The sequence below is a fragment of the Pseudopipra pipra genome, chromosome 3, assembly GCF_036250125.1.
Source record: "Pseudopipra pipra isolate bDixPip1 chromosome 3, bDixPip1.hap1, whole genome shotgun sequence".
Lineage (NCBI taxonomy): Eukaryota > Metazoa > Chordata > Aves > Passeriformes > Pipridae > Pseudopipra > Pseudopipra pipra.
In genome coordinates this window covers 41,675,839-41,698,101 of record NC_087551.1, presented here as the reverse complement: position 1 = coordinate 41,698,101, position 22,263 = coordinate 41,675,839, and the positions used below count along the sequence as shown (strand labels likewise).

The 22,263-nt window shown below is 39.7% G+C and overlaps 1 protein-coding gene across 2 annotated transcripts in view; it reads left to right on the top strand.

Annotated features, from left to right (window-relative positions):
* The window catches only part of DISC1 (DISC1 scaffold protein), a 191,330-nt gene that overhangs the window by 17,928 nt on the left and 151,139 nt on the right, over positions 1-22,263 (top strand). For both annotated transcript variants that reach the window (XM_064648830.1, XM_064648831.1), the window contains exons 2-3: positions 422-1,419; positions 4,925-4,994. In XM_064648830.1, the coding sequence (XP_064504900.1) occupies positions 422-1,419; positions 4,925-4,994 (1,068 nt within the window). The remainder of the gene's footprint in view (positions 1-421; positions 1,420-4,924; positions 4,995-22,263) is intronic.

The following is a 22,263-nucleotide window of genomic DNA, read 5'->3' as shown; positions in this document are numbered from 1 at the left end:
GTTCTCACCTTGTTGGATGCAGATTCGGTCCTGTCTTACATGTGCTTGTAAGTCTGCCATAATTCTGAATCAGAGAGACTTAAAAGTCTGTCCTTTAATGTGCTGTTAAGCAAGTTGAGAATGAAAAAGTAGACTGGTATTGTGAATAGGGAAGATGATATGATTCATTGTACCCAGGTTTGTGTCCTGATGGACAAGACTGTGTTAGTGAGTTCAGTTAAAACCAGGTGCAAATTCTTTAGAAAGTGAATGAATACATGCAGTGTTCTCTGTCTGCAGTATGGTCATTGTCTTTGTTTCGTTGAAATGGAAAGCAATGCGCGCTGCTTGAAATTTCAGAAACAACTATTTTCAGATGCTACAATGTGTTAAGCTTATAAAACTGCAGAAGCATTTCATGGACTCTTTTTCCCTCCCCCAGATGATCACCAGCAATTAATGCCTGCAGGCTCCCTTCGTAAAAAGAAGCTGGCAAAAAGACCTGGATACATGAGGCCAGAAGCTCAGCAACAGATAGAGTTTCAGTCCCTTGGTGCCTGCAAACCATCCAGACCAGGAGAGCTCCAACATGGAAGGCAGGGTTGTGGAGACTTTGAGAACTGCGCTCTATGCAGACAATGCCAAAATAACTTCGAACTCCTGCGCTGTAGTGCAGTTAGTAGCACTGTAGTTCCTGCTGATGGGGTAACAATGTTGGCCACTACTGGAAATATGCCAGGATGCTGCAAAAATCTATCGTGTTGCAAGAGTCCACGGTCAGAAAACACAGTGACAGCAGCTTACCCTGCTGCTGCAACAAGCAAAGGAGATGTTTCTGCTGTATGCTGTACACGGCAGAAAAGCCACAGTGCTAAAGTGAGCAAGCCCCCAAATATGTATGCTTTGGATCGCACAGAAGTCAATAACAACTGTGAATATCAAAACAGAGATGATATTTCTCATTCTGCTGTTGCACACAATAGTTTAGATAGTTTTAGTTCAAGTTTCAGCTTCATACAGCTCTCCCTGAACTCGGCCTCTGGAGTAAATGATGTTGAAGGCAAATCAACTGTTGAGGAAACTGAGATTGTTCTGCATCCCAAAACCACAGGAAGTCTGCAGAAGCCAGAAGAGGTGTCACAAACTCATGAGAACTTGGGAGATTCATGTTGCTTCTCCAGGTCCAGTGAGGATTTGGAGCGTGAACATGAGAGCCCTATGAATGATAAATTCCAGGACTGTGAGACTCTCTCTCTCTCAGATATAGATGCAACATTTTCATATTCTACAGATTCCTTGGATGCGGCATCTGCTGGCTCTTCTGTCACCTCAGGCTATGAAAGTAGCTTTACTGTTAGTGACCGTAACTGGGATATTTTGATGAAAAAATATGAACCAGTGCTGCAGGATTGCTTGCTTGGCAACCGCAGTACACTAAAGGTCAGTAATCTCACTTTGGTTTTGATTCCTCTCCCTGTCCCTCAAAACATTTTTATTTATAGTTCTGAAATCAAAGTTTATGTTGGAGTTCAGGTACTAATGGCTTTTGTAGCATTTGTTCAAAGAGTTTTACAGTAGTGCTCTGTATGATAAAAGTGAGAGAACAGGTTTTGTTTGGTTCTTCAGAAAAAAGGTGATGTTGTTGCAGTACCTATTCTGTGTTCACCTGAAACTCACTTCTAATGTCACACATCAGTTTCTGAGTTCATTAAGCACCGTTTTCTTTCACAGATGTCTGTTTTTTCTGCAGTTTGGGGTATATGCAGTACAAAATTTGGGGATGATAATAACTTTTCTTGAAGCATCATGATTTAAAAACATAAAACTTTTTAACTGGAAATGTTTAAGTTTAGCTAGAGATTTCTTGGAGTGAGGCAACTGTGTGAGAGTAGCATGTAATCTAAGAGATGGGTATTCTCCCCACATGAAGAAAAATGGGGGTCAAGTCCCTCTCTACCTGGGAATGGAACCTTTTTTTTTTTTTTCCTTCCACCACAGAGGAGTAGTGGAGCAGTGAGTCAGGAGTCTTTATTTCTGCATGTATGTGTATACCCACACTTATACCTGCAATGGGTACAGGCAGTCATTCACTGTGTCCTTTATGGGAGAGGGGTGAGGAAACTTTAAGAAGGATCATCTGTGTTTTGTTATATGGTTTCTGGGATGGCAGGGTGGGCATTGGAGGAAAATAATTCTGAGTTTACCTGCTCCAAGGAACCAAATACTAGATTTGTTATGCAACCAGGAAGCAGTAATCTAGAGATTAATATGGACACAATGTATTTCACTAATTTGTTCAAAGTGCACTGAGTGGGTAGTGGGGTTTTTCTGGTGTGGTGGGCTATTTGTTTGGTTTTTCTTTGTTGGGTTGGTTGGGTTTTTTTATTGTTTCATTAGTGCCTTTCAGAAATTCAGATTCTTCTGACTTCTCAGCTCAGACACATAACTGTTAAGATACACTGTATTGTCTTTAGGCCTGATGAAACAACTTGCTCTGGGGAGACTTAGCACAACCCTGCTGTCTGGGTAAGACAGGAGGTTGAGAAACTTTTACTATTGCTTTTTTTCTGCATGACATCTGACCTGGGCCTGCAATGCTCTCTAATACTTTCTTTCCATAGAGGATTCATGTAGAACTCAAACTAGGTTCTGTTATTTACAGACTTCACACACATTGACATGGAGCAGTTTCTTTGGCTTCATGCCTGGAATGACAACATGCCTGTGGTCTGGGATGGTTTGGGAAATTCATTTGCTACAAATTTGGGAATATATAACACAATCAAAATAGGAAGTTGTTTTTCTTTCGGTACTTTTTTTGATAGGCACAAATGAAACATTGCTATCTTTAATTTCTGTATTCATTAATTCGTTGAAAGGAGAACTGGGGATTTGTGCCCTCAGATGTCTTTGCCCTTGGTTAGCCAGTCATGTATGTTTAATTAGAAGCACCTTCCTATTGTAATGATAACGAGCAAGTCTTAAAGTTTTCAGAAAGGAATGAAGGCAACTGCAGTCAAGAAAAGGAGACAATACCAAAAGTGTTAAAATTATGCGTTCTCTGTACTTAAAAACAAAAGTGATCATCACCTGGTACAGATATAGGACATGCCACGCTGAAGCAGCTCTTTGATGAATTGAGCTCCAAATGTCTTATCAGCCTGCAAATAGAAAACATTTCATTGTGGCAGCATCAGTCAGTTTGCCGTGGGCGAGCCTGGGCTGTGGTACCCAAGCAGACTTTAAATGACCTACCCCTGTAGCACATGATGGAATAAACACTGCAAACAGCAGCAAAGCTGTATTGTAGTATACATGGTTGTTATATATCATATATGTGAAAAAAGTGTCATTTGAATCATTCCTACTGCAGGCTTCTTTAAAGCTCTGTCAAAAGTCAGGCATAAAATACAGAAAATAGTTTATGATGAGAATTCAGAGCTCCCCCCTTCAGTCTCTTACACATTGCTCAGCAGCATCAGAGAAAAAAGATTGGAGTTTCAGGATATGAAAACCAAAATAAAATAAAGCCTTGAGGAAAGGGGAATGTATAAAATGTTTTGTGTTTGTTTTTCTTCTGGGCCATCCTATAGCCTATTATTAATCAGCCATTTTTGGATACTTTCCTGGCTTTATTTTTTATAGTTCTTTTCTGACTAGTCCACTTTCACATACCATTTTTAGAAGGGATATCCTGAATTTAAAGGTCTTGCCTAATTTGTGTGTTGATTGTGTAGTCTCAATAACTGAGTGCTTCTATGAAGTTGTTGACTGGCTGTACCTCTTTTTCTCTATTCAATTTAGAGTTTAAATATAGGGATTAAATATGAAAGAGTTTCAGGGAGGAGTGAATTACTCTGTAAATGCAGAATGTCTAAAGCATGGATTTTGTTGGGTTGGAAAATGCTTTCCCAAGCACTTTCAGGCTTTGGACTGTAGGAATATATGCTGCTTTTTTTTCCAGGCTTACCTTTTTCAGTGCTGATATTGGCTTGTTTGGTACCTGTCATGTATAAATTTAAAAAGAAAGAAACACATTTCAGTCTTGTAACTGTAGCCCTGCTAGGCTATGGCTAGCATGGCAATGAGGAGAGGACTAAACCTGCCTTCTAACCAATTTCTTTTTACAGTAAAAACTTGTAAAGGCCTTGGAATGCACACCTAGCCTTACAAATTTTTAGTGAATTTAGAACTTTAGTCTAGACTCTTTGATGTTAACAAAGAGAAGCATTAGCTTTTGAAATAAAAGTTTATTATGGTAGAAGTTTCTTTTTGGGTGTGAGAGAGCAGTCTGTATGTGGTTTAGGTATTCTTGGTGTTCTGCTTTTTTCTTCATCCAGCATTTGGATTGTGAACTGAAAATGCAAACATCGACATTATGTAGATGAGCCTAAATTGAATTTTAATGAAACTTTGTTGGGTGTATATGAATACTGTCTTCTGACCCATAACATGAGTATACCTGTTCCAAAATATTCATACTGCATTTCTCTTTCTAGTTACAGAATAAAATGTGGTTTGCATATGGAAATACTGTATTCTGTGCAAAACTTAGGGAAAAAGTTGTTGGAATGGGCTCGGGAACACACTGTTGAGTACAGTGTGATCAGAAGTATATGTCATGCTGACAGAATCCTCTAATAATCCTACTTTGATTTAGTCAAAGGGTGAAAAATATCCTGTGATCACATGATCTCCTTTGCTTTTCAAGAAATATCATTTGTTATTCTCTGTATGTGTTTGGACTAGAGCCATGCTTGGCTCAAGTAGCTTCAGTTCAACTGACTTCCAAATAGGTCTGTCTAATTAACAAATACTGGGCTTAATTATCAAAATTTGGTCATTGTAGTGATTTAGTAAGCCATTATATTATGTAGAGGTTAATAGTCTAAATATTTTTAAATGCAGCTTTTTCTTCATAATTAACTTTTTTTTCTTTGCCTAGATAAAATCCTTGATCTTACGGCTTCAGAGGCTTCAGGAAAAAGCAATAGAGGAAGATGACTACGATAGAGGTGAGAATTGCTCCCCCCTACTCTCCATGGGATCATGCTGCCGTTTTTTTTTTTTCTTTCCTTCTCCTTTCTCTCTTAATTTTATTTTATATTTCCTACATAACAGTTGGTAGGTGTGGAAGACTAGTTCAATGAACTGTATTCTTTATTCTTTTGTATGGCAGGAAGCAAATTAAAGTAGGTCAGCAGCAGGTAGCAACAGTTTTTATTTCCTTGAGCCACATCACCATGTGGGAAGGTTGAAATCCAAATATCCACCATCTGGATCAGCTGTTTTGAAGCAGCATGACTTTAAAAAAAAATTGCAGAAATGAATGAAAGCTTTAAAAGGAGAAAGGACAGGGGCTGGCTGCTGACAGAGTGAGATTTGTTGCTTGCCACATTTAGTCATGACACTACAACAGGGCTCAAACACAGAAATAAGGTCAGTAGCTATTATAAAAGTGAATGATACTGTCCTGTGGGATTAAGTTGATGTCACTGAATTCAATCAAAACCAACTAGAGAATATGGTGATGATAGAGTTTCTGGCAAATGGCTGTCTTTGAATAGTGCTTTTCTTTTCAAATGCCTTGGCACTTCTGATAAGCTTGGTGTGTGCACACATTAATAATTAGAGCATTTATTAACACACATATTAGGTTTCTTCTTGTTTCCTGCTCTGGTAGTCTGTGTTTAGGTACTCATGTTTTGATAGTCTTGAGGTTCTAGGTTAAATTCTTCCCACTAGATCTATAATTAGTTGGAAAACCCTGCAAACATGTCAGTAAAATATGTGTGAATATGCATGAATTGAGAGAATAAGACTGGAAAAAGATAGCTCCTTTCCTGCCACTTTTTTATTCTCAGCTTTTAGAGATCGGGCAGTGGTCAGAACTTATGGTTTACCTTTCAAAATGCTTGCAGTTGTACCATGACTTCCTGTCCCCAAAGAAGTCTCCAAGGTGATGAAAATGTGTTTTAATAGTGTGTAGGGAGTAGGTATGTAGCCCTTTTGCAAGAGTGGTTATGTTGGCCTCTTAAAGGCTCACCTGTGTATAGAGGAGTTTGCTACCATCCCAAATCATTCTTTTAGTGTGGCACCTCCTAATGGGGAAAATGTTTAGGTACGTTAAAAGCTAAGGATGTTTTACATATTCATGGATTTAATCTCTGTCAAATAGATATTATTCATGTGTGCGCTTTACATGTGTAACAGTCACAACTCTTCTTTTTCTAGTGTCTGTGGGTTGAGCTCACAGTTGGAGACTTTCCAACAGCTGTGTACTTGGTGCACATGGTTAGCACAGATTCTAGCTGGGATTCTCTGGGCAGTCAGCCACTCTGACAGCAGTATTTCAGTGTGTCAGGTGTGACATCTCCTTGTGATGCCACATAGTCACTGACCACAGGGAAAAATTATGACTTGTCTTGAATCTTGCACAGAAAGCCCTTCTGTAGTTTTCCTGGGCACTAGTCTTGTACCCTTAAAACAGGACCAATGTTCTGCTGACCATGACTTTATCAACTACCCTTTTCAGTTCCACCCTGGTTATCAAGCAGGTAGCACAGAGGGTGGTTTACAGAATCTTCCCCTCAGGAAAATGATCTGGCTGAAATGTTATTTCACCACGCATTGTGAACGCAGAGAGAAAAAGTGGCAGCAGTACAAAGGTGGTAGGAAGCATCCACAGGTGGGATTGCTGTTTTCTGTGCTAAGTCTGGTGTATATATAGACAGAAAACATTTGTCCTGATATGAGACTAGATGCTGAAGTGCTTGAGAAACTTTGCCTTGGGTTCTTCTATCCCTTTGAAAACTGGGAGTCCATCTAGAGACACCGTTGTTCTCAGAAAATACCATGCTTCGAGCATATGTGTGACCATGCATCCTTAATTTTATGAATTTCTAGCTTTTGAGTCCTTGACCTGCTTTCTGTCATACTGATCTTTGTTCCTCTTCTGATAAAACTGTGACCAAGGGGTTTTTGATACTGCTTTTCATTATTTTCATGGTATCTGAACTGTCTTTTTTAGTTTTTTTGTTCATGAAACATGGGCAGCATATTTTCAAGGAAAGAGTCACATGGAGAAGGTGCAGTGCTGCGAGGAGAATCAGAGCTGTGACCTTCCCTCCTCATCTTGCAGTGGCAATATTTCCACCTTTGCTTTTAGAGCTATGTCACTGCTCCTGGTGGAGAACAGTCTTCCCTGGTGTGAAATTTGAAAGCTTATTAAAAAGCTTATAGATTGGCCCAGTACCAATTTCTGTTCAAGTGAAATTTGTAATTAGCCTTCTTTAAAATGCTCTTATTGTCAAATATTGCTAGCAGGGAATGGAATTGCCAAATGTGCAGAGCTGTGATGTGGAGCATAAATGGTGGTGTATTATCAGGGAATGTGAGAAACCAACATGGTGTATACGGAGGGCTAATGACATTTTAACTATATGCAGAAGATTACTGTCCCTGTAATTTGGGGAATGACCTTGAGTGTACACTGAGTCCTCTGTTAAGAGCAGAACTGTTTTAAACCAGAGAGGATGGTCATGCTGTGTGTGGTGATGACACAGGTCTTGCTCATTTGGAAGTTCTCTAGGAGAAAGGTAGACCTAGTATGATGTGGATAACTGATAAATGCTCTATATATGGAAGAGGTGAGTAGGGGGGAAGGAGAGCAGGTGGCGGGAGGGGTATGAGTGACTGGACTCCCAAGTGGAAAATTAAATTGTCAATAAATATATTATCATGTGTAATTACTGCTTTGTTGTTAGAGGCTCCTCTCTAGCTCTAACCATAGCTGAAGGGATTTTCTGACTTCAGCTTTCTGAGTCATCTAGTCTTGCAGGAAGGGCCTCAGTTGTTTTTTTTTTTTTTTTTTACAGCAGTTTGGTAGGACAGAGATGTGTTAGTACTTAAAACTCCTCAAAGTGCTAAGGACTGGTTTCTGCTGTGTGACACTGCAAACTTCGCAGGAATAAGGATATATTTGTTTTCTCCCTTTACAGAAATACAGGACAAATGCATGCTGCTTGAGTCTGTTAGAGTGATGATTCCTGAATGAGTGATGATTTTTTTAAGGGCTTTTTGCAACCACAACCTTCCATTTTTGTTTAAAAGACAAGGGAATACCTGTTTAAATCTTCAGCTTGTTTCTTCCTAGTTTTTCCTTTCTTTAGGTGAATCTATTTGCTCCTTCTCTTCTTCCTCATCTTGGGCTTGAGAGGTGTGCAGCAGAAATGGCACTTGCCATTGCTTGGTTACCTGTGCTGTGCCTTCTGAAGTCCTGCCTTGGCATGGTTAGGGTGTTGGTGTAGGGGAGCTTCAGTCAGTCATTCAAATAATTACATTTTTTTCCTATACTTTCTTGCAGTGCCATGGGGTGGAGTGGGGGATATGTTTGTTCCAAGAGTGCTGGGGGGCTACTTGGGCAGAGGCCACCCCCCTGTCCTATATTGCTGCTCATCTACTGCAGGTCACTGAGCACAGTGCAGTGAAACTGCAGGGTGTTCTCTCTTCATACTGTAGCTGTCAGGGGTTGTTTCAAATGCAGTTATTCATACTGTGAAATGGTTACGTGAAATGCATATTCAGTGAGACAAATCTCCTCAGCCCTGGTATATTTTTAAATAGGAACCATTAGGATGTTGCTTGTTTTACTGCTCTTTCTGTTTGGAGGGGCTGAAATATCAGGAAATAAGTGATTTGGTTTTTTTTTTCTGTATTTACTTGTGGTCTCCTCTTGATGGCCACATTACTGTATATTTTCAAAGCAGGTACAGTACCATGGGAATATAAGCATTTTGCCTTGCCTAGCATATAGGAAAAATTGGTCTGTTCTCCAAGGATCACTTGAAGTGTTGTCATGGCTCATTATTCATGATGGAGCTTGACAGCTCCAAGGTTAAACACACTGCTGAATACAGGGGGGGGGAAAAAAAGAAGACAATATATTTTGTGTCTGTAGGAGTTGTGCTTGCAGTAGGAGCAAGTGTATTTTGCTCAGTACAAATCTATTGCCCCAACATTTGAAAACCTTTTTCCTATTTTTTGCTTCTTGAGCTGCTCAACTTTGCCTGGTGCCAGAGGCAAGTGGATTGGTAACTATCAGGACTGTCTTGCTGCTGAACTCTACTAGTGGTCCTTGTGCCATCTTGTTACTCAGAAGTTTTTCCAGAGCTACTGTTTTGTGTTTTGGTTTTGTTTTTTTGTTTGTTTGTTTTTTTATTATTATTTTTTTTTAAAGAAAATTCTTGTATGCAGGAATGTGAGCATACAGATTCATTGTTTACAACTGATAGGGAATGTAAACTTCCCTGTGCAATCTGATTGTATTCAGAGTAGCTATGGCTCTTCAGTGAAGGTCATACAGTAGATCAGGGCAACTCCTCATCAGTCCAGCATGTCAGGTAGAACACAGAAACATCTTTGCCAGACATGACAAAACCTATCCTATCTCAGCAATCAAAATTCAGGCTGTTAATACATTTAACACCATGTGAGCCTTCGGTTATTTTAGGTGAGTTCTCAAAGCATGAACTATGTGAATTGGTAAGCTGCCATGGACTTGTGTGCTGTGTGTTCTGCAGAAAGAGAGAAAACAATAAAGTATCATGTTAAGTAATGGCTGGGTTAAAAATGTTGTGTTAAGTGGCACTCCGGGGGAGGCCTTGGACTTTTCTTACAGTGGTTCTTGCAAACTCCAAACTCCTGGCCAGGTGTATAGCTGTTTGGTATTTCCAAATTTCTTTTTGCAGTTTAAACTGGAACAATATTTTTCCCAGCGTAAAGTACTATTTCTAGTCATAACTCTTACAACGTTTGAACCAATTTGATATTCAAGCAGGGGGGTGGTGTGTTGTTCTTTTTGTTGTCTTTTTTTCTTTGTTTTTTAATTTATTTTTTTCCTGGAAGTGCTATATGTGGATGAGGTTTGGACAGAATCCCTGCTTTACTGTGCTTCTATTATTTTGAACTAAAATGCTTGCTTGACAGATGGCTGCTATAACAGGACACAAACGAAGGCAAGTTGGCTTCTTTATGAGGAAGGACAGTGAATTTGAGAGAAGATGTATCTGGAAATAACTCTCAAAGAACATGTCACTTTGGATTGGACTTGTTTCAGTGTGCCATATACCTTTGAAAGTTAAATCCTTAAACCTTAGCTGTATATTGAGTGAAGCTCTATATCTGAGGCTGCTGACTTAATAAAAAGTGGATGCTGGAGGAGAGAGCTTCTGTGACACAGGAGGTTTACTGTGAGCTTGTACCTTGCAGTTTGCAGGCCATTGACTTGTCAATGGATTTGGGGTCGATGGAAGAACTAGGACTTTGTGTTATGCCATACTGTCAGAGCTTTGTTTCATCACAAGCTGTAGAAGGTTCCTTAAATATGTGGCTAAGCCTTTTTGGGTTTCGTGTTCATTTTTACAACTTCTCAGTAAAGCTATTAAGAGGATGTGGAAAACGACCTGTACAAATTCCCAACCCCAAATCTTTGTTGCAGGAATCTTGTTTATCTTGTCCTACTCTGACAAATTCAGATAACCTCCACCAAAGAGTTTGGGTGGTTAAGGATAGCAAATGCTTATGTGAAGTATAAATTTTACCTCGTAACAAAACAGAGGTAACACAAGCCTTGCAACTCTTACACCTTGTCTGTATTTCTCTAAGATGGCTGAAATGAAAAGATAGAAGTCTTTTTTTGTACATATCCATTTATTGTTTGGTGCTGGCTGAAACTGTTGACCAAGATGCCGTTGTCCAAATGCTTTACCATGGCTTCTGTTTACCAGCAACAGTAATGACATCGTTTCTTTTTATGCAATCTGTGTTAGGTGTATCCAGTTGCTACTGTGTGGTTTGTTTTTTTTTTTTTTTTAATAACAAAACTGAACAGGAGTCACAATTTAAAGCTATGAATTTCCTTATCTTGCTGTCATGTAGACAACAGGAAAAACTTTTTTTAATTCTAAAATAATATAGTAATTACCAATGCTCATGAGAGGGAGGTCTGGTATGCATTTCTGGGTACTTTGACTTGTTGTGTTTACTCGTTACATATAAAGCACATGCATCTTCAGCAGCTTCTTGAAATGCTTTTGATGTGAATCCTCATTTTAGCCCAGCTGTTTAGTTTCCATCACATCAAGGTGTGTCTTTGAGGTAGGACAGGATCTTGCCGTTGGTCTGCTTGTGCCCCCACACTGAAAATGCAGTCATGTTTTCTACATCTCTAATTCCTTAGCCAATATTGGAGAGGAAACTGCTGTACTCATGCAGTATCTCGCTTAAACTGTGCAGCCTAAATATTTTTAGGAAGTGGTAGTATTTTGTAGGATTCTACTATGGTCTCGTAATTTACTCTTGGCCAGTGTGAAGAGGTTCAGCTACATCTTGTGTTTCTGGAAGCTGCTTGACAAAAAGAAAATTGCTGAAGTTTTGGCAAACTGTGTGCTTGGAAGCTTTCTCTGCTCCTGGCCATCTGCTGTCTAAAACTGACACTGCTGGCCACCCTTCCTATGATAGTTGGGCCCTATTTCTCAGTCCATGATGCAGCCAAGCTGTTCCCAGACAGCCTGGCTAGTCTTTTACAAACAAACCGACAATGAAAAAATATGAACAAAATAAGCAATTATGGGTAATTTAAGATCTTACTTGCTGAATTGCTGTTTGAAGCATAGGGCTCTGATGGGTGTAACTTGGGAGAAGTGTTGATGTGCTATCTGGACAGTACCCACTGAGTGAGTGACATGGCTCTCCTGATACTCAGCCAGCCCATCTGCTTACTTTGCACTTGAAAACAAATTTTATATTCAGGACAGACTTATCTTTCCCTTGCTCTTCAGAAATATTAGCTCCAGATAAGAAAATTGTGTTTCATTTGCAATATGACCACTGGAGACGGTATGGCTATTAATTCAGCCAACAAGTAGAAATTGATTTTGCTGCCCTTGTCTTACACTTAGGATATAAAAATTTTAAGGGAAAGGGGACACCTCCTCTTTTCAATTATTATCTGCTTAATAAATGACTGAACATGGGTAGAAACTTCTGGATGTCGCAGTAATGCAAATTCTCTGTAATTAGGGGTTAAAACGGTGCTGAATGAATGTGACTACCATTTGAAAGCAGACATGAAAGTCTTCCAGTATAAGTCCTCTGTGGAGAACTGATAATACTCCTTCCTCATTGTTGGATGGTGTCTGGTCAAATTCATGGTGCACAGATGTAATTAAAATCAAATCTGAATTCCTATTGAAGTGCAGGGGGTGTTGGTTTGAAATATTTTAATCATGACCTGTACTTGGTGGAGAAAACACTTTTGAGAGAGAGCTGAAATGGCCCCATTCACAGGCAGGCTTCAACAGCTGGATATTCTGGTGCTATATAGTAAATATTAAAATAGTGAGGAGTTCTGAATAGAGTGGTTCTGGTCATGCTATTTCACCTGCCTCACAGAACCTAGGGTAAGAAGACTCAAGATGTATAAGTGTGTTTAAAAAAAAAATAAATTCATAATATTGTATAAAATGACAAAGTCTTCCAGAGAAAGAAACACTGAGGATGCTGAGGAGGAGAAAGAGAAGAAATATTTGGGGAAAGAAAAATAAAAATCCAAAGTAGAATAACTCTAGAATTAAAATTTCATTCTCTTTCAGAGCACTGTGCCTGTAGAAGCATTGCTACTGGAAATAGCTTTCTGATATAATTATTCTGCCATCACATTTCTGTTCTTGTCTCCCTGCAGATAAGTCTGAATTTTATGCAGTTTTATATTTCCCATCTCAGGTGCTTTTTTTCCCCACCTGTAACTCCCAGGGCTTATAACGAGAAATACACAGGATTCAGTAGGATTCTCTTATTTCATTTAAATGGCTCTTACATTTCTTCTTTTGGACATTTTTGAAAACAATCATGCAGTTCCAAATAAGAAGGTGAGGAATCTGTCAGAGAAACAAATAATCTTCACTCCCCATACCAGGCACTGGTGCCATTTTACTTATTGAGTGAACCTACCTGTTACTGTGTACAGGAGTTATTTCTCTGTGCCCTCCTCCTGCTTTCAAAATACTTAGGCTCTTCTTATCTATAGCTGTTATATTGACTGACCCATTCAGGCTGAATATATAGGGACAGCCTTGCATGCTCAGTAAAACTATTCCATTGCTGTTACTTCTGGGGGGGGGGGGGGAGGAGCCCTTTCCTTTTCAATCAAGCAAGGAGAAGGCAAGACTGCCTGTGTGTGAATGGCTAATGCCTCCCCAGTGCAAACAGATGAGAGCTACTTGGGACCAGTGTGGGCAGCAAAGCAGCTGAGCTGTATTTGACTTACTTTCTTTACTTGTGACACACTTGTTTGTTGAATGCAGGAAAAAAATTATTTGTTATGTCAAAGAATGTGAAACAAAGCTTTCTTGGCTTGTTGAAGTGCCCTGAAAAATGCTGCTTTTGCTCAGATTAAAATATTCAGATGAATTCAGTCCCTCTTCAAGCCAGAGCTCAGTTATGTGATGACTGCAGGAGATGTAGGTCATGTGAGGACTGGAGTAATTTGGAGGGATAATGCAGCGGGCCTGCTTCTGCTGGACAAGCATCCCCTGGGGTTGTAGCTTTAAGGAGTAAACTTGAACTTTAAAAGGCCTGTGGTGAGAGGTTTCTTGTACCTCCATGTATGCTCCTGTAGGAGCTGTGCTATTAGTGGTGTTAACCACATTTCCTGGTCTCCCTTGTGTGCAAGCAACAGTGTCATTTCTCCTGTCTCTGGAGTTAGGAACCAAATCTGCCTCGCGTGCCGTGTCTCCTTTTAATTTGTCGAGAAGCCCTTTTTTCCCTGCTTCAATTTTATCGCCTATAATTCCTTAATAGAAACTTCCTAAAAACACCTCTAATTATTGTGTAGAGTGAATGCTCTTAAGAGCAGCTAATAATGAACTGAATGTTTGCTTATAAAATCGATTTTGATTTCAGAAATTAGGAGGGATGGAAAATTAGTTCTTCGGGGAAGCGTACCCTCCTTGCTTTTAAACGCCTTCCTGGCTCTCCCTTTCCTTAAGAGGCAACCTTTCCTCTGTTTCTGTTAGAAAAGTGAACTTTTGTGCTCCCAATTCTCTCTCTGGAGTTCAGTCTGCTGCCTGGCCTTCTCTACGCTTACCCAAGTTTGTTCTTTCTGTAGCAGTTGTGGGCAGGTCAGTGGCTTGTGTGCCTTCCCCACTGCTGGAGCAGGGATCCAAGAAGCTGGGGTGTTCTTAGCCAAGATAGATGTTTTTTTTTTTTTTTTCATTTCTTTCACGTAAGGCTTGTAGGGTTCACATTTCTTTGTCTGTAGGAAGATCTAAAGAGTTGTTTGGATGGTTGGTTGTTCAGGTATGTATAGCTGATGCCTATTAGTTCTAAGGAGTGTCTTCTTTCTTATGCATTTTTATATAGTCTTATTTTCTTTTCCCCTATCCACTACAAAGTTACACTTCATGTCTGCCTAAAATTACCAAAGTCCCTTTTTAATATCCAAGATTCATCTGTGATGTAATGTAACAGCACATATAGTTCCTATTATCTCCAATGCCTACCTAAAAGGAATATTGCTAAATGTTACCTATGGTGCAGAATTTTTTTGAAGTACCCTTGGGAGAGCAAAGAAAGCATTTATACAGCCCTGCCTGTACCAAAGTAGACTGGATAACCTTTGGAAAAATCAAGAAAACAATGTAAAATACTGGATTTTTTTTTTTTTCAGTTCTTATCTGCAGGCCAATTGACTCAACAGTTGGAGGTCTTTTTTGAAATGATGTATAGCACACAAAGCTATCATCTTGGCTTCCAGGCAAGCAGACAGATGATACTGGGGTCATTTAAAAGTCACAAAAATTACCAGTCATCCCTTCTATGCAAAGGAGTTTAAAGCAACGACCCAAACCAACTTGCAATAGAGAGGTACAGGGAGGCTGGATCTTCCTTGATGTAGATGTTCTGCTCAGCTAAGATTTAACTGCTGCAGATTTCTTTTGAACATTAGGATGAAGCTGGTGCAATGCTTATTTCCATTCAAAGAATGTTCTTAGGAACTCAGGGTAAGGTCAAAAAGTTGAATGAATGTTTCAGTACTGCCAACTCTCACAAAGTTCGTGACTGTCCTGCTTTACAACTTTTTCCCACTCTATGCAACACTTGTCAGGCCATGCCTGGAATCCTGTGTTCAGTTTCGGTCCCTGCTGAAAAAAAAAATAAATAGAAGTGGACAGGCTGAAGAGGGTCCAGGGAAGGGCTACAAAGATGATCAAAGGACTGGGATACCTTCCATGTGAGGAAAGGCTGAGAGAATTGGGTTTGTTTAATCCTGGGAAAAGAAGGTTTAGAGGGAGACCTTGTCACTGTGTTCCTGTATTTAAGTGGTGTCTACAAAGAAGATGGAGGTTTCCTTTGTGCAAGGAATCACATAAGAAGATAAGTGGTAAAGGGCTCTAGTTACTCCTGGAGAGATTCCAATTGGACACAAGAGGAAAATTTTTCACAATGAGCCCAATAGTCATTGGAATGATCTCCTTAGGGAAGTGGTAGATTTCCCAGTGTTGGATACCTTTAAGGTTCAACTTGGCAGGGTGCTGGGCTGTCTTGTCTAGACTGTGTGTCACCAAGAGAGGTTGGACCAGATAATCCTTGAGATACCTTCCAACCTGCTTCCTTCTATTGGTGAGGAGGCCAATTTGGCCTTGAATACCTGTTTGAGAAAACATCTCGTGGATATGGGATATGTTTAGCAGTATTATAATGTGCTCAGTGCTGTACTGCCTATGCATAGTCTTTGTGAAGGTGATGCTCTTGCCATCTTTGGTTTTTGATCAATACTTAAATATCATCTTCCTTTATTGCTCAACTGCTTCCAAGCATAGGCAGCTGCTTGTTACTGAAATCTGTGGGAATGACCATAGTGAAGAAGGAATTGCTAATTACCAGGGTGAAGCCAGTGGGAAATATAGATCTGTCAGAACTGCTGTTTCTGGGTGGATTCTATGCTGTGGTGTTTTGCACTTGTTCATTCACAAATACTCTGCCTGGGGCTTCTGGCAAAAGGGCTATTAAACACCTATTTCTTTACTGCCTTAACCTTGGTCATGAGGAGTTGCCAGGGCTCCTACTGTGCAAATTCAACCCCAGCAGATGCTGTTTTAGAAATGAAGATTTGAAGTCTTTCAGACATGGGAATTGTGTGCAAAGAAGAGTGCATCCTGCATGCGTGGGACTTAAGTGGCAGTAAGGCAAGAAGCTCACTTTTGTGTGTCTCCCACTGTGATGTCATCTGTTTCCATGCCCTCTTCTTTTAACACTAGGAAATCTAGCAGTAACTTTGCTTCCCTCTACTTCTTGTTTTAGGAAAGTGCTTGGCAAGTGTCTCATCTCCTTCCCTGAGTTACAGGTTCTTCCTCTCCTGTGCCCTTCTTACATGTTTACTCAACCAGCAGGCTTCAGTAGCCTGTGCTGCTGCTGTTTCTGCTTGTCACCTGGTGAGCAGGGCTTGAATTTGCTCCTCAGCTGCTAATCGTGGTCTTCTGGAGAGGGTAGTGGATATTGTCAGCCTGCTGCTGTGATGCATTTTGTGGTTGTATCTGTCCTCTGGGCTGCAGGCTCTAACCTGGTGCAATATAGTCATTCTGCTGCCTCCCTGTAATCTAAATCAAGATTAGGGGCATGATAACAATGTGCATCTTTCTTTTCCCTTTGTTTCAATGAGATTTTACCAGACTAGACAGCTAATAACCTTTTCTTAGCAGGTGGTGTTTTCCTGCATTCCTCTATTTGCAGCAGCCCCCCAGGTGCCTGAGGAACAAAAGTGCATGTGTGAAAGCTGGAGTTCAAGCCAGTGTGCTCTTTAGTATGGGAGGGAGCCTCACACAATGTATCTACTTGCATCAAAATTAGTTGGTTTGAATTTGTGCCTTCTGGAAACAAGTAAAAAGGATTTGGGGGGTGGTGGTGTGTGTTTCTATGTATTATTTTTCTGCTGGCTGTGAGTGGTTTGGGTTAGATTCTGTAAAGCCATCCTCTGCTCCTGACAAAGTTGTTCCTTCCTCAGGTTTCTGTCAGTGTGTGATTGCAGCAGAATTCTGGTAGAAAGGTGTAATGGGAAGAGAGTGCGTTAAACTTACCCTTTGCTGTCCTGGTCTTTTGGGAGTGAGAGAACCGGATTGTACTTCTGGCTTTCTTTCTGCCTATACCTTTTGTCCTTGCTTTGCCAGAGCTTCCCATTTTGGAAGAGTGGTGGAATTGTTTTTTTGTGGTTTGGGTTTTATTTTTAGCAAAATATTTGCATTCAGTCATATACTTTTTTCTTTCCCTTTTCCCCAAGAGATGGATGCATTAAATGCCTGGCCTCAAATACTTTACTTTTCTTCTAGCTTTCTTGCTGCTTTCTGTTATTTCCCAGTCTCCCCACACATCAAAGAGCACATTCCTGGAGACCTTTCTACCCACTGCATGCTTTCTGCCATACTTTCTATTGCAGTTGGCAATATTTGCGCCTTAATCATTTTCATCTCTGTTCTGTCTTTTGTTTTTCCTTCTCTGTTTATGTCAGTCTGTTACAGTGAGTCTTGCTGCCGCAGTATCTCTAGGAAATTCCCAGGCTATCTCTAGTATTGGGAATGAAGCACATGTGTTGAGCTATTGTGAGACATCTCTGTTTATGTGGCTCCTGAAGCTCATGCATATCTTTGTTTCTTTCTTTCCAAGTTGCTGCCTGGAGCTAAAGCTTCTGGTAGTCTGATTGTTTCCATAGTCCTGTGTGACTGCTGTCAGGCTGCAGGTCTGGGGGTTCAGCTGGAATCACCCCCTTATTCTTACCATCTTGTGTGAACTTCACACTCTGCCCTGATGAGAGCCTCCTGACTAGCCACCAGTAAGATTGTAATCCTGTTTCAATCCTTTTAACCAAAATCTGCAGATATCTGTACTAGTTTCACAGCTAGGGCTAATTGTTAGTGGATTTAGGTAAATAAGCCAAAGGCTTGTTTATACGCGAAGAAAATCAAGCCAAGCTAGGACAGGAGAAGATGCCATAGTGCTAGAGGATATCTTAATCCTTTCTTTAGAAAATTAGTAATTCAAAGATCAGGTTAAGTACAAAGACAAATAATGGTTTGTTTGGTTCCCAAAGGAAGATTTGTGAAACTGGATGGAGTGACCAAGAACGCCTGAATTGCACAAGAGATATTTTGCTATTTAGAAGAGAATTTATTTCTCACTTTTTTTTTTTTTTAAGTTTTATGTTTATTCTTCTGTTTAATAACAGTGGAGGAAGAAGGTGAATATAAATTAAGAGTGATGACAGTGCAAATTTTGTGGCATCAGGGAGAACTTCTGTAGAATTTGTTTGAAAAAAATAATGCAGGCTTTTGATCATCAGTGAAGCTTAGTAACTGGAATGTAGGAGACAAAGCAGTTGTACAGAGGGAAGTATTATATAGGAGTGTTCTGAAAGAATAACATTCAGACTTCTATTTTCTTTGAAACTTTATGCAAATACTTCGTTGCATTTTTTATTGTATTCTTTCATGTATTTTGCACACTGCCTATTGTATCTGATTGTGCCTTCTGTCTAAAGAAGTATTTCTGGAAAATTTTTTTGAAAGTTAGCATGAGGGAATTTTGTCTGAGTGTTTCTTTCTTAATGTTCATTGTAGCATAATGGCACTACATATAAAATATAGCAACCTGGTAATTCCTGGAGTCTGCTGAAGAGGTCTGCAGGATTTCCCAGCACCAGAGGTGTGTGCAGTATTGCAGAGGGTGGTGGGCTGCCCAAGTAGGCCTTTCTCTCCATCCTTTGAAGTGTTGAAAAATCAAGTTGCCACTGCTGCAGGCAGGATCCTGTGCTCGATGGAGGGCAAATTTTATTTACACAGTAATGCATCTAGTTGAAATTTTCAAGTAAACAAATAATATTTTCCAGAATGGGGAGGGTTATTCTCCAGAATATTGTATTGTGTCAATGCAGTTACAGTTAAAGCATCCACATCTCAAGGGACATTGATCAAACACAGTGCTTTGTTAACCTAAAAGACTTAAAAATTATATTTTCTGTCTGTTACTGAACAACTGAAACCTGCCAGAGGGTAAAACAAACGTCACTCTCAGTCTTGCATGTGGCAGCTGAAGTGGCAGTGAAGAGGTCTGAAGAATGCTACCTATCCTTTGGTCAGCTTCCAGCCTTCTCTTCCCTCTGGAAGTGAAAACCTGTATTATTATGCTATGCCATGCCAGATTTTTCCTAATGAAGCAGTAATGCCTTTAAAGAGAGATGTGTGGCTTCAGTTACCTGGAACTGTATCTCTTAGAGTACTTATTGACAGGGTAGCCTGATTCTGTTATTAATGATGATATAATTTCCATTAGCCTCATTCTGGAGACATTCACGTAGTTAATGTTTATTCTGTATCTTAGGGACAGAGTTACAGCTACCTCTGGTTACCTTTGTTGCTTTAAGAGAAAGTTGTTACTTTATTTAATCTAAAGCTTACTTAGGATGCAGGCAGTTTTTAGTTATATTCAACTAGCTTCTGGGAAGGCTACTGAGATTTAAGCAGCTTTGCAGCAACTCCAGGAGCCCAGTGCTTACAATTAGAGCATCAATTGTATGCTATATTGTTTTTGGTTTTAGAGTCCAGCGTGTAAAATATTTCTACCACTCTTCCCAGTAACTGCAAAATTTCTTCCAAACTTGTCTTGATGATACAGGATCTGAATCTTATGTGCTAGTGTTCAATTTTTAATCTTTTGTTAGTAATGAAAGCTGAGAATACAGAGTTATATATGAATTGCACTTGGATTGATGTAATGAGGTGAGGTGAACCTGAACGTTTTCCTTTTCTTTCTCTTCAATCATTGCACAACACAACCCCAGGCTTCCTTGGGTGACAAAGGTCATGTGTCTCTGTAGGTTGGGGTGTTGCTCACTTAGCCTTAAGATTTCAGTTCTATCATTAAAGTGGCCTAATGCTAACTCTGTATATGTTAATTTGATCTTTTACAACATGCTGTGTTTTTACACATGATAGACTGATACTTTTTGAAGAAAAAGAAAAAAGTTCTCATGACAGAGAATGGATTTTGTACAGAAATAGGGAGCTAAAAGAAAGAAAAAAACCCAAAAAAACAACCCAAACCCAGAACAGATTTCCATTTTTTCTTTTGTTTTAGGCTACTTGATCATATTTGCTCTTTGCTATTTTAACTTTAGGCAAGGTACTGCAGTCTGCTTCAGGTGAGCTTGGTCATAAAATGGGTATATCATTACTTGCCATACTGCAGTCCTTGGAGTTTTAATTAAAGATTGTAAAGCCCCTTGAACTCCAATCATGAAATGACAGTAGTGTTAGTTTGTCATATCTTGGAAAAAAATTAAGTACTCCAACTGCTTTTTTTTCCCCCTCTATCATGTAGATTACACCAAAGTTATTTTCTGTAGTAGCAATTATTGGATGGAGTGACCTTTACCAATTTAGACATTGATGTAGTGGAAGGGACATTTTTCCACTTGACCTTTATGCAATGTGTCAGCTTGTCCTGTAGCACCAAATGAGTTGCAATTGACAGATTTGATGGAACACTAACTTGGTAGGAGCTTATTGTTTGGAAGCAGATGTGTGTTGAAATCTGGAGCCTCTAGTAAATAATGTGATAAAAGTTATTTGCATATCTTCCATCACTAAGGGACAACTTGCTTAGAAATGACTGCTGCCTAAATTGCAATTTGAACACTGGTTAACTGAGATTCTAGTAAACCTTATCAAATAGTGATATTTCAGAGTAAAATCTATTGGTTTAACTTTTTAATTATTTTTGTATTGCTTTGTAACCAAACAGTGGTTTTCTATATTTTAAGTTTGCTACTTGTCTTATAAAAGGAAGAGGAATAAAAGTCAGATAAACAATTTTCAGTGTCTGACAAGGAAGGACGTGTCTTTCAAGAGGATGGCAGGATGTGTGTGTGTATATATATGTATATGCATGCCACCCAAAAATGGAGATAGATATGTGTCTAAATAGCTTTTTTTAGTTATGGTCAGATATAATTCTGGGAAGAGAGAAGTTCTGGTTGTGGGGAGGAGCTATGAGCACACTCTAGGGTGAGGGTGGATAGCGTAAAGAGAACCATAAAAGGAGAACTTAGCCATCCTGCCCCACTGATCCAGATGGGAAGTGCAGATGTCAGCTGCTCTTCAGATCTGTTGAAATAAGAGGAAGAGGATTGTGCTTGTTGAGGAGAAAGCAAAGAACAAACGTCAGGTATTTCAGGTATCTTGTTATAATCCAGTATCTCTGCTCTGGTGGAAGGTTTTGATACTTCCCATAAATAAAATAATTCCACTTCCAAAATGGATAAGTAAAAGTTGTAGTGGAACTCAGGATCTATCTGGGACTATTCAAGTAGTGAATTATCATGGCTTTTTGAAACCACTGAGCAGCAGGACTGATAAAAGAGCAGCAAATGCCATCTGTCTGATCTACATATTTTACCACAGTTCTTCTCAAGCTGTCCAGTTGAGGTAAAGTAAAAAGAATCTGAATGGGTGTGAGAGGGAAAAGCAGCTCAGCTATTTTCTGTTGCATTTGCAGGAGGTATTTGGAAGGGAGAAAAGAAGGTGTTTGTAGAGGTTGCTGTTTACACACATGGAAATAACAAGCAAGTACTACATTAAAGACAATCTGCTTAAACATTTCAACAACAGGGGATGCTGCTGGACAGAATCACTGTGGGAAGCTGGGCAGAAATGTTTATTTTGCTATGCTAAAACAAGTTGTGTGGGTGTACTGACATAGAGTGAAATTCATAGCAAGATTCACTACTGCAACAATACTATTTGATTGTAACTCGTGAAGAAAATAGAGATCAGTTATTGTGAAGCTGTCTGCTAATAAAAACTATTTTCTTACAATGTTTTAATTTGTAGTCAATGCATGGTACAGCAGATAGGAGGCTTTAATGCACTTGTTTTACATGCTTGCAGGAGATGCGTAGAAAGCTCAGCTGCAGTAGCTGGAAGCAGAACCTGCCCCTGGTTAGCTGCAATTCTGGGGCCTACAACATGAGCACACTTCAAAGAAGTTCTGTCTTTCATATTAAAATGGCAAATCCCTTGTCCTCTCTGGAGCACCTCCTTTTTCTGAACCCCTTCTGGAGAGCATGACAATAGCCAAACCTCTCCCTGAGCTCGGTTGCTAGGAGGTGCTCCCATCAGAGTCCCACTCTGCTCCTCCTTCCCCTTACCACCTGGCTCTTAGTCAATACAGGTACTG